The sequence below is a fragment of the Phodopus roborovskii genome, unplaced genomic scaffold, assembly GCF_943737965.1.
Source record: "Phodopus roborovskii unplaced genomic scaffold, PHOROB, whole genome shotgun sequence".
NCBI classification, from domain to species: domain Eukaryota; kingdom Metazoa; phylum Chordata; class Mammalia; order Rodentia; family Cricetidae; genus Phodopus; species Phodopus roborovskii.
Window position 1 is genome coordinate 3696522 of NW_026126418.1, and position 13807 is coordinate 3710328.

The following is a 13807-nucleotide window of genomic DNA, read 5'->3' on the forward strand; positions in this document are numbered from 1 at the left end:
AGGTCCTCTCACCTGGCTTTCCAGGATGCACATTTTCCTATGTAAACCAGACTCTTGGTTTCTTTAGTTTAGATCACATGTCGTTCTTCCTTCCCCTTATATTTTTGTTCATTAGTGTACTTCTTGAGCCGTTTCCATATTATTCTTTTCCTTTCCATGAAATGGTTTTGTTGTGTGCGATTTTTTGTTTTTGTTTTGTTTTTAAACTTGGGACCACCAAGTTGTAAGATGTATATCTTTAACTGACCGTCAGACCACTGGTAAATTGTCAAGTTGAGAAAGTGTATTGCTAGTTTGTATTTGTTTTTACAATTAAATTAATCCTTGATAAGAGTTGGTTTTTTAGGAGTTAGTCCTTGACCACTATAGTTTGATGCCATCTCTACTTTGGTTGACTTGTCTCACCATCAGGCCTGTTACTCTCCATGACTAACTGTATAAGTGCTTATAATGGAATAAATTGCTTTTCTATGAAAAAAAATTAGAGTGTGATGGCACACACCTTTAATCCCAGCACTTAAGAGAACGAGGTAGTCAGATCTCTGTGAGTTTGAGGCCAACCTGATCAACATAGTATGTTTCAGGCCAGCCAGGAATATATGGTGAGAGAGAGAGAGAGAGAGAGAGAGAGAGAGAGAGAGAGAGAGAGAGAGAGAGAGAGACAGAGAGAGAGAGAATGTTAAAATCATATTCCACAAGTTGGTTTAATTCCAGGGACCAAAGTTTGTTCCACATACATAAACCAGTAAGTATAATTCAGCACTCTAAAGACTTAAGGACAGAAACCATATATGATCCTTAAAATTGATACAAAGAAGGCCTTCCACAAGTTCAAAATCTCTTCATAATAAAAGCCTGAAAGAAACTAGAAGAAACATGTCTCAGCATAATTAAGGTTATACACAGTAAATCTATAGCAGTGAAAAACTGAAATCAAATTTTAAAAATCTGGATTGAGACAAGGTTGCCCATACTCTTCCCATATTTATACAGTGTTCAAAGTCTTATCTAGAACAATAATGCAAGAGAAAAAAACATACAAATAAGAAATGAAGGAGTCATGTCCTCCTTGTTTGTAGATAACATGACCATCTACTTAAACCCCCAATAGCTTTTAGATCCAAAAAACACTTTCAGGGAAGCAGCAGAACACAAATCAACATATACAGATCAGTATACCACAGCTCTTCTGTATACCAATAATGAGCTCACTGAGAAGGGAGAAAAAATCAGAAGAGGAAACACTATTGGAGTTACAATAGCTCCAAAATATTTAAATACCTAGGGATAAACTTAAGTAAGGAGTTGAAAGGATTCTACAATAAAAGGCTAAGACACTGAAAAAAAATTTTTTAAAGACATTCTCATGTTCATGGATAGACAATTAAAATTGTGAAAATGCCTCTATTACCTAAAGCAATCTACAGGCTAATGCAATCCCCATAGAAATACCAATGGCATCCCCCAGAAAACTAAAAGAAAATACTACTGAATTCATGTGGAAACAAAAGATTCAAATAGCTGATGGGTGCTTTAGCAGAATGAGTAATGCTGAAGGTATCATAATACCAGTATCAAATTAAATTACAGAGACAAAGTAGACTAAACAACTTGCTATAGATATAAAGACATGTAGATCAATGAAATAGGATAGAGAACCCTGAAATAAACTCAAGTATGGCCACCCAATTTTTTTTTATAAAAGTATCAAAACTGTATCAAAACAAGTCTCATTAACAAATGGTGCTACAGAAAATGAATTTCCACATACAGAACTCTAAAACCTGACCTTTATCTTTCACCTTGTACTAAAATCAGTTCAAAGTGGACCAAAGATCTTAATGTAAATCATGGTGAAAGCATTCCAAGATGTAGATATCTGTAAGGATTTTTTTTGGAATAGAACTCCATTAACAATGGAGTGCCAGGAACTGACAAATGTAAGGAAATAAAATTAAGAAATGTGGTAACTTGAATACAACTGAAATCAATTAAAGCCTTAGCACTCTGTGGTGGATTTTCTTGACTGGATCATTTGTAGTGGGAAGACACATCCTAAATCTAGACCACACCTTCTGGCAACAGCCCACAAAAAGGACACAGAAGAAGCTTTTGCTTTTTGCCTGCTAGGCCTCCCCTCCCTCTGTAAAGTTCATTTAGCCTGCTGCTGAGGCATTTCTTCACTGGTGTTAGAACCTACTTCTTCAGGGTTCCAATGTAGACTTTAGGAGTTCTGGTCTCATGGTTTGAACAACTACCAGATTCTTGGCTTTTCCATCAGGGGGCAGCCATTGTTGGATTAGATAGATCACAGTCCAAGCTGTGTAATATATGTTATATATATATATTATATATGTGCACACAAATACATTCTATCAGTTCTGTTCCTTTAAAGAACCTGACAAGCCTTCTACAAAACAAATAAAATAATCAACAGAGTGAAAATATAACTTTTAGAATGGGAGGGCCAGAGTTACCAATTAATATGAAGGATACATAAACAACAATAAAAATTAAACACACAAACTCCAAAATCATTCAGTCAATAAATGGAGTCCTGAACCAAATAGAGAATTCTCAAAAGAAGAAATATAAATAGCCAAGGACCCAAGTTTGAATCACTAGCACCCACATTAAAACTAGAACATCTATAATCCTAGTACTCACAGAGTATAGATAGGTAGACCCCTGGAGCGTACTGACTAGCCATTTTAACCAAATCATTGCACACCAGTTACCAGTTCAGTGAGAAACTCTGTCTCAAAAAAGAAAGGAAGGAAGGGAGGGAGGGAGGGAGGGAGGGAAAAAGAAAGAAAAATGAAGAGCAATTGAAGAAGATACGTAATGTGGACCTCTCTCTCTCTCTCTCTCTCTCTCTCTCTCTCTCTCTCTCTCTCTCTCTCTCTCTCACACACACACACACACACACACACACACACACACACACACACGGGATGGTGGGATGTCATCTTACCCCAGTTAGATTAGTTGCTAGGAAGAAAATGAATGGGCACTGGGATGTAGCTCAGTTGGTAGAGTACTTTAATCCTCATCAATACATAACCTGGGTGTGGTGTTGAGCACCTGGTCATTACTCAGGAGGATCAGAAATTCAAAGCCATCCTCAGCTATAACAAAGTTCAGAACAGCCTATGCTACATAAGACCCCCGCTGAAGGAAATGAAAGAGGGAAGGGAAAAGGAAGCAAAATGAAACTATAGTATTTTCGGGAAAATACATGCAGCTGAATATCTTTATATTAAGTAAAATAAGCCAGACTCAGAAAGACAAATACTGTATGTTTTCTTTTATATGTGAACATTTAAAATGTATGAGTGTGTTTAGGTATATGTTTGTTGGTGAATGATCTAGTAAAAGGCTCATGAGAGTGGAGAAGATATCCTTATTTTTTTAAGATTGATGTATTTATTATGTATTCAGTGTTCTGCCAGCATGTCTGCCTACACATCAGACAAGGGCACCAGATCCCATTACAGATGGTTGTAAGCCACCATGTGGTTGCTGGGAATTGAACTCAGGTCCTCTAGAAGAGCAGCCAGTGCCCTTAACCTGTGAGCCATCTCCCCAGCCCCAGAAGAAATCTTAAGGGAAATAAGAAGCAGGGCCATGGAATACACATAACAGGGAGTAATTGGAAAAAGAGTACGAGGTAAAAGAGGAAGAGGACAGAGTAGGGATAGGGAAAAATAGAATAAAGCATAATGACATATATGTATGAGCATGCCAAGATTAAACCCATTATTTTATATTATAACCAAATTAATTAGAAAATAATTTTAAAGTAAATAATTGAGGTCAGAGGCAATGTAGTTCAATGGTAGAGAACTTGACTATCATGCTTGAGGTTCCAAATTTAATTCCAGTGTTGTAAAAGCAAGACAAAATAAGTCATTCAATAATCACTAAAAATGTGCTTGTTCACAACTAATGAATAATTACTTATTTTCATTTGAAGTTTATATTGATGAAAATGAATGGTTCTTTAAAAGCTTGACTTGGGATGCCAGGTAATTTTTCATTTATACTCTTTCTTTCTTTCTTTTTTTTCTCTCTTTCTTTCTTATTCTTCCTTTCTTCCTTCCTTCTTTCTCTTCCTTCCTTTCTTTTGTTTTGCTTTTTTGAGACAGGTTTTATCTGTGTTAACAGCCTTGGCTGTTCTGAAACTTAGTTTGTAAACCAGGCGTGCCTCAAACTCACAAAGTTTGCCTGCCTCTGACCCCAAGTGCTAAAATTAAAGGCATGTACGTACCACCATGCCCAGCCCCTTTATTTCTCATATTAAAATATCTAGTCTTAAAATTCAAGTCTACAAAGCAACATTTATACATCTAAATTACACATAAGGCTTTTTTTTCTTCCAAAACTGCATCTTAGGTAACCCAAACTGCTTCTAACTCATTATGTAACTGACACTGGTTCCTTCCTCAACCTCATGAATGCTGGGATAATAGGTATGCACCATCATGCCTGACCTAGGCTTCTAAGGACTAGAAATATGATTATTCACTACTGTTCTTAGTGCTTTTACTCTCTAATCCCTCAGATACAAGAATAGAGTTCAGAGAATATAAAACTAATTTACTGGCATCAAAAGACCTAATACTTACATATTACAATAATATTGTATAATGTGACCAATATAAATGAAATGGTATTTGATCTCTGCTGTATTGTTCAAAGGTATGTCAATCTTTATCCTGAGAGGTAATGATGTTCTTTAAGCGGAGTGACAAGAAAAAAGAGCCAAATTTCAGCATGTAATGTTCGTTTGAAAGATTCCAAATTCTTCAAAACATATACTTAATAAAATACTAATTTCAGCAAAAATTATAAATACAAATAGAGGGATTTCTAGTTTCTGTAAGAGTATGTAAGGCACTTAAGTATTTTAACAAGTATAAGGCAGAGCAAATAGAAAAGTCAACAGTTCCTCTTAGACTTGTGACAGAAGGTAGATCCTGGAGAAACCGCTAGCCTAGAAATGAAGGTACCGGCAAACACAAAGAAGCTCCATCTACCAGAGAAGCAACTTCTATAAGGTCCAATGCCAGGACAGAAAAACTTTAAATGTAATTGACCAATTGCTGGAGGCTCAGTGTGAAACTCCAAGAATAAAAGTGATAGGGGCTGTGGATCTACTCCTGTTAGCTTTACCTCTAGAAGTTATACTGTGAACTCACAGTAGATACTAGTGAATATTCTGTACAGGGAAAAAAGAAAATTACCATTTCTAAATAAGCTACAGAATCTCTTCTTAGTAAGGCCTTCCTTCTGGAAACTATTTTATAAAATAGATTGTATCAGGGTCATTCTACCTAAAGGAAGTGGAAACACTAAACTCAAGCCCTCTCCAACTATCTTGTCCTACCCACAGGGGAGGGGAAAACTGAAGGAACATTGTAAAGTTCACAGTACAGTAACACAGGTTCACTAAAAGACAAAATCTAGAATGAAGACTACATAATCTTTCCCTCTCCCCTGACATCTTACCACCATATTACTAAAGGTCTACTCACCACACTTCTACCCAGTAACCATGACCAAACAAAACCTATGAGCTACACCGAAAGGTAAACAACCAAATTTGAAAGACTGAATAAGCATAAGAACCAGTCAGATATGGCAAAAGTGCTGGAATCATCAGACACGGATTTTTGTTAAAACTCTTATTAATAGAGTAAATATTTGAATTAAAAAGATAGATAACATGAAAGAAGAAACAAAGAAGTAAAATATAGAAATCCTAAGAAAGTGTCTAAAAGAAATGCAAGAGATTAATGCAACAGAAAAGCAGGATGGGGGCTCCAACTAGAGAAATGGGAAAGAAGGAGGGCAGAGAGAAGGGATAAATTATACCAATGTTGTTTAATAAAGACTCAAGGAACCATATTATCTTATGTCTTTGTTTGGGTTTTCATTGCTATGAAGAGACATCACGACCAGAGCAACTCTTATGAAGGAAAACATTTAATTGAGGCTGGTTTATAGTTTCATAGGTTTGGTCCATTGTCAATCTGGCAGGGCATGGAGGCACGCAGGTTGATATAGTGCTGAAGAAGGAGCTAAGAATTCTGCATGTTGGTCCACAGGTAGCAGAAGGAAACTCACTATGTGTCACATTGGGTGTAGCTTGAGCATATGAGACCTCAAATCCCATCTCCACAGAGACACATTTCTTCCAACAAAACCACAACTACTCCAACAAGGCCACACCTCCTAACAGTGCAGCTTCCTATGGGCCCTTCAAACACATGAGTCTATGGGAGCCATACTATATCTTATACTTAGCTAAAATTATACACAACACATATGTCATAAAAGTGTATATGTATTCTCTCTCTGTCTCTCTGCCTCTCTCTCTCTGTCTCTCTGTGTCTCTCTCTCTCTCTCTCACACACACACACACACCTTAAAGGACATGAGCTGACAAAGCTCCCTACAAGAACCACAGACTAACCCTAATACCAAGCACCAGAAACATCCTTTAGTCAGGGTAGCCCAAATGACTCCCAAAACAATATTGATGATTGCTACTGCCCTTGGTTGCCTCTTAGAGATTGAATATAAGACTTGATTGCTGAAGATACCTCACACTTAGGATACCAGACTTGGGTGATTAGAACTGGATCTAATCTGAAAGCCCCCTTCCTGCAGTCTAGTTTCCATGGTATTGGAAAATATTATACAAGCTACCAAGGGAGGGAAGCAATTAATATTTCTACCCAGTTGTAATACCTATGAACCACAATAGCCAACATGACAGCATAACTGTAAAGTTCCAATAAATAGCATTCACATATTGGTGTTAACCAACAACTACCTAGCTGGACTCAGGGCCCACTCAAAAGGAGGAAAATCATGTTTGATATTAGAAACCTACCCTACTCCCTGGGGCTAGTGAGGTCATGGATCTTAGAAAAGAATCTAGTACAGCTACTTTACCAGACCAGCACAATTCCTTAAGACATTCTAAATCTAACCCTTATACCCACAGGTAAGCATTGCTCTCTTCTCTCATCAAAGAACTTTCTCTTTACAGAAAATGGAGATCACCACAGAAAACCACAACTGAACACAATACAGAGCAACAAATTATGGGAAGCCTAGCCCCAGCAGATACATCTACATCAAGGCTCTTGCATCTATAACTCAGAAAACATCACAAAGAGGGGGTTAAAAGATTTTAAGAGCCAGAATACCAGGAAGCTTTCTGTGAATCAGTCCTTCCTAGAAATATCTGTATAAATAAGATCACACAGCAATGGCAATATCAGTGGACATGGTATCCAGGGGGAAATTTCATAGGGTAATGATTTCTGGGAGACAGAGAATTAGTCTGTCCCAGGGATGAGCCCCTAGCTGGTTATCCAATATAAAGTGGTCAATCCTAAACTACGTACACACATACAACAAAAGTAAACTCATCAGCTTGTATTTATGTATGTAACAATAATACCCAGCAAAAAGCAGGATATTAATTTGAGAGTGGGGGATAGACATGGGAAAGGCTGGACAGAGGAGACCTGGGAGGAGTCAGAAGGAGGAAAGGGAAGAGGATAAAAAATGTGATTCTATTTTATTTTTAAAATATATAAAAATAAATTTAAAATTATTTTTAAAAATGTACCCCCAGGTGGCCAAGAACCTGAAACAGGATAGGCCATAGGCCTACCAGAAAACCAAATTCTATGGTTCTGCTAAAGGAATGCAGCAAAAAAAAATTCCTAATAATATTTTGTTATACTGGCAGATCAATGTGTTGCTTGGCCATCATCAGAGAAGCTTTCTCTTATAGTAGATGGGAACAAATACAAAGGACCCTCAACTGGCCAATGTTCAAGGAGTGAAGAGACCTCATCAAGGTATTAGCAATTAGTTATCCTGACAGGTAACTCTCCTTTAATTAAGCTGACATAAAACTAGCCAGAACAATATGATCATAAGACATACAAAAATCATGCTGGAACTGGACTGAAAATTCCTCCCTTCTGGCTAACTCACAGAGCACCAAAAGATGCTTGTAGGCTTCTGGGAGAGTGTCTTAGAATTTCTATTGGTATGATAGAATACCACAATCATAAACAACCTGAGCAGAAATGGGTTTATTCCATCTTAACAGTTTGTATTCCATTATCCAAGGAATGCAGGACAGGAACCTGGAGGCAGACAGATGTAAAAGTCATAGGGTAATGCTGCTTACTGTCTTGTTCAGCCTGCCTTCTTATAATACTCAGGACCATCAGCCCAGGGGCAGCACCACCCAGTGAGCAGGGCACTCCCACATCAATCAAGAAAATGGATCATAGGTGTGCCCACAGGCCAATACAGTAGGGACATTTTCTAAGTTAAGATTCCCTCTTCTAAAAGAACTCTAGATTGTGTCAAGCTGACACAAAACCACTCAAGTGTGACCGGCATACAATATTACTAACTGGCCAGGCAAAGTGTACCCACTGTGCAATAGTGGCTAGTCTGTTTCAGAAGTAACCAACCACTGCTGATTGGATTGGAGGCTGCTCCAGAAGAGGGAATTTACAGCTGGTATTCTGAACCCATGGCTCAAAGGTCACAGGCCTTAAAGCAGCAGTTCTCAAACTCTTTGGGGGATGCATATCAGATACTTACATTACAATTCATAACAGTAGCAAAATTACAGCTATGAAATAGCAACAAAATAATTTTATGGATGGGGGGGTCACCCCAGCACAAGGAACTATATTAAAGGGTCACAGCATTAGGAAGGTTGAGAACCACTGCTGCTGTTTTACTAAATGGGCAAGCTATCTTCTAAATAACTATGTTTATGTGCATAGGTTAGTGTTTCTGTCAGCTTTGATCAGAGGAGCTTCTTTCTACAGTGGCAGCAGTAACTGCAAAAGTTTATAACTGTCCAAAGAAATGTAAATGTGTGAGAGAGTAATGCTTGGCTATAAATAGGACATGTATTTCACCCCCTCTAAGGCTCAGGGAACATCATGGAGAATGAGTAGAAAGAATTAAGAACTGGAAGAAAGGCAGGGAGTAGTGTGGAAAATGACTCCCAGACATAAGATAGCTGTTGCACTCCTGAACTTACAGAAGCTGTGATTACTTGCAGAAGATTGGGACCACTATTATCCTGTCATGGAGGAGAGGAGGAGCTCACAAGGCCCTTTCTCTACCTGAGAATTTATAGCCAGTTAATGGTTGCTGGAGGAAGAATAAACATCTTCTGTGGTATAACCATTAGTAAGGTGCCCATACTCCCTAATGAAACTCACAGACATTGGGGGATGGAGGAACAGAAGGGAGACTATTTGAGAAGAGAATTGTCAATGGTGTGGGGGAAACAAGAGAAAGTAATGAGGGCTGAATATAATCAAAACATATCATATACATGCATTATAATATTCTCATGAAACCCACTATATTGATATATTTTTAATATCTACTAATAAAAGACACAAAGAAAGACACGATAAAGCTAAATAAATGGAAAATTATCTATGTTCCAGGGCAGGAAGACAATTTTGACAAGATATCAGTTCTTCTTCCTAACTTTATCTATAGATTCAGTGCAATATCAATTAAGACAGCATGTTATTTTGTGGATATCTACATACTTATTCTGTAATTGTTAAAGAAATCAGCACTACTGAAGAAAAATCCTCCTGCTCTTCACACAATAGGAATAATGTCCTAAGGACAAAACCCCACCATCAAAATTGAAGGGGTCATGGTGTCTAGATCCCTGATTCTAGAGAGTGCTGAGGCCAGGCAGTGAATGAGCAGTGAATGACAGGGTCAGAGTCTATGCAAAGAGATCTTAAGAAGCCATGATATGTTGCTCTAGGAAAGAACCCTAAGTTGCAATGCAGATCCCAGGATCTCAATTTGATAAGAATTAAAATCATCTGGAAAATACACCTCTGGCCATGCCTTTGGGAAATTATTTTGATTAGGTTAAATGAATAGAGAAGACCTGCCCACTCTGAGTGGCATCATTCCCTTTACTATGATACTTGATTGTACAAGTGAAGAAAGGGAGCTGAGCAACAACAAACATTCTTCATGGTTTGTTTCTCATTGTAGGCATGATGTGACCAGATGCTTCAAGCTCCTACTGCCTTGACTTCCCTACTATCATTGACTGGATTGTGAGCCAAAATAAACCCTTTACCCCTTAAAGCACTTTTATCAGAGCATTTTATCACATCAATAGGTAAATAAACTAAAACATACTATAAACTTCATTAAAGCAGAAACATGTTTTATATTCTTCATAGTTATATTCAATACCACATATTATCAAGTATATAAGTTACTTAAAAAGGAAGGAAGGAAGGAAGGGAAGGAGGAAGGAAGAAAGGAAGGAAAGAAGGGTAAATAAACTAGTTTACACAGTAAATTTTCACAGGCTTTTTCTATTTCCCTAAGAATGTATACTGCTGATAATAAATTAAATATTTTGAATATTTTGCTGTAATTATGCATTATATTTGTTGTAATCATATCTAACACTTAGGAATTTAATTTTTCTAACTTCTACAAAAAACGACTCAACTGTTTTTAGTAATATTTCATAATATCCTATAAGACTAATTATTTTAGACTATAGTTTTTTGCTTGATATGTCAATCGTACCTTCTTTAAACTGTCTATTTCAGATACTTGTTTTTCATTCAAGGTAGAAAGTCTTTTGTTTAACTGTATTGCTTCTTGTACTATAACAAAAAACATGTTAGAAATGGATTATATAAATTGTACATTTCAAAGAAAGTATCACTAATTTGGATAAGAAAACAGTCCTAATGCAATGTATAATCCTAACTTAATTTAATATCCATTAACTAACATTTACTATTACTAGTATCAGATAAGTTCAATTTAATAATAATAAGGATACCTACTTAAATATTCTCTACTAAATATATAAACTTAGATAAGACAGCACTTACCATTTTGTTCTAACTTTGTGTGATTCTCTTTCACCAATCCAAACTGATTTGTTATTGTAACATAGTATTTTTCAATTTCATTCAGTTGCTTGTGATAATCTTCTTTAGCTAGATGGTGTAAATGGGCCTTTTGCTCCTATTTTTAAGAGCAATTTTAAAGTTATATATAAAATACACATATGCATACATGCATAACAATTTCTGACAGTTTTCCTCTGATTCCCATGTGCATGTACATGTATGCACAAAGACACAATGATAATATATTATTTTCAAAATAGAAAGTCAAGGAGCCAGACAGATGACTCAGTAGGCAAATGCACTTGCCACAAAGCCCAATCAACTGAGTTCAACCCCTAGGACCCACATGGTAGGAATAGAAAACCAACTCTCACAAGTTTTCCTCTGACCTCTAAGTAAGCACATGCTCCACTACCATACCCCAAATAAGAATGTAATAAAAAATGGAATGACAGGGACCAAGAACAATATTTTGCAATGACAATGTAATATCATAGGAAATTTACTAAAAACTAGAGGCATAATTGGTAAAAGTTGAATCCTACTCAGAAGGGTTAACACTACTACTACAAATTTGTAAAAACTTATATCCACTTATGTCATTATTTTCATCAATTACTAAGCAATAGAGAATAATTAACTATATTTAAATACCATTAATTCATAAGAGAATTACACTAATTCTTAGCAGATATGCAAAAATCTAACACAATATCACTGGATTCTAATGGAATATTTTCAAGTCAAGAACATTTTCACTTTAAATTGATACTTACACAGCTTTTAAGAGAACACTGTCTATTACATATTAATTTACAATTCCCAAACAGTCTCCTTAACCTTTCAGCCAAAAAGTAGTAAGCAGGCAGTCAAAATCTACAAAAGTTAATAACCCTGTTAGTGAAAAATACAACCAAGTTTAGAGATCCCTTTCACAGGCACTCCTTTTTCACAGAGTTCTCTATATATTAAACTGTAATAGTCTTATTCCCAAAATCTTTTGCTTTGTGCCAAAGTGTTAGTCAAGGAAAATGAAGCTTCATTGATTTGCATGATAGAATTCTGTTGTTTTAGATACTCCAGACTATCCACTTGTCATGATAAAGAAATACTATTAAGACTTCTAAATCCATGGGCACCTATAGCTCTCTGGGCCATATATGGCCATTTGAACTGTGGGTACATGGCATGTACACTGTGCACAGACACAAATATATACAGGTCAACAATACAAACTAAAACTTTTGTTGTTGTTGTTGTTGTTTGGTTTTTCGAGACAGGGTTTCTCTGAATAGCTTTGGAGCCTGTCCTGGAACTAGCTCTATAGATCAGCCTGGCCTTAAAGGGCATTGGACAAAGTTTTACATCATTAAGCAGACAGCAGTTAGAGTCATGATGGTCATCTGTAACTTTGACTGTGCACCATATCAGCTACTTGCTACACTATATACAATACAATTTTCCTTAGTGGCCAACTTGTTGTAATGGCTAATTTGATGTTCCAAATTTAATCTGCAATGTATTTTGTTGCAGTCTTATTGGTGATAACCATGACTTTTCCAGAAAAATATTTTGATCCATGTTGTGTTAGTGTCTGTAGGGGTATATCTCCACCTTTACAGGGAAGTTAATTTCTTGAACTCCCTGTATATTGGCATTTACTAGGATTTAAGTGCTCACTTCTATGGAGTCATGACATCTTTAAAATTTCTCAATACTATTTTTAAGTTATTTATTTTAGGACACTGATGTTCTACAAGTTCTGAACACTATTGGAATGTCTATTCTGTTTCCTGGATTGCCCGTAGTGCTAAATAGTATGAAAATAATATACTACTTTCATAAAATAAGATTAATATTGAGTAAAGAAAAGGTCATGTGAATTATATAAGAATAGAATAATAAAGAATTATAGGACAAATATATATTTATATAAGAATGTTTAGAAAAATATGGTTTTTAACTTGTACATTAAAATATTGTCCCATTCTGAATGGGCATAAAATATTAAATGTAGTCAATAAATAAGATAATTTTAATGAAAAGTGATACAATGCTTTCAACTGTCAGGAAAAAAATATGACTTATCATTCACACATTAACAAAAAACTTGCATATTTCTGTGTTTTTTTAAATTATGAGTATCTGTTCAATGAAATTTTAAACTGGAATAAAATAAAATACATTTTATGTGGCCTTTGATCCTTCACTTGTAGCCTTATCTCCCAGGCCAAAGGGCACATTATTCAATTTCTCTATATTTTGTGTAAAACCACTGTAGCGTTGAAGATGACTTTCAGCACAAATGTCACAGTACTTACAGCTCAACTGGAATCTAGTTTTTCAGCTTCTTAATTAAAATCACAGTTTAAAATAGTCTGACGATATTATCTTTATTCTCTCCAGTTGAATAGCAACAGAATTTTCACATCTTTTATTCAATCAAGCCTAACAATCTTCCTTTGAGCTCTTTTATTATTAATATCGCAAACAATTTCAAGAAGCAAAATATTTAATATGTATTCAATGTTACACCAGCGATCTTCATTTCTTATCTATGTAGTAGTCAAAGTATACTCAAAAATTAATTTTACTTGTTTTACAGTCTATTCCAAAGAATGAAGATTGGAATAGCATAAGCCCATCCAAGAAGCCTTCTGAAGATTTAAGTAGATACAGTGAAAATTCTGTTTAATTAAAACCACCAAAAAACATCTTCCTGAATCAAATATAGCTACAAGAGAGAATATTAAAAAACAAGTATTCCATGAAATGTTATTCTGTAAAATAAATACTAATTCTTATGTGCGTAGAAATAAAAAACAATA

At 35.8% G+C, this 13807-nt stretch overlaps 1 protein-coding gene across 1 annotated transcript in view; it reads right to left on the reverse strand.

Moving 5' to 3' along the window:
- Ccdc73 (coiled-coil domain containing 73) overlaps positions 1-13807 on the reverse strand; it is a 92910-nt gene that overhangs the window by 39021 nt on the left and 40082 nt on the right. The window contains exons 7-8 of the mRNA XM_051184057.1: positions 10959-11094; positions 10645-10724 (exon numbers count right to left, since the gene is read on the reverse strand). Coding sequence (XP_051040014.1) covers positions 10645-10724; positions 10959-11094 — 216 coding nt within the window. The remainder of the gene's footprint in view (positions 1-10644; positions 10725-10958; positions 11095-13807) is intronic.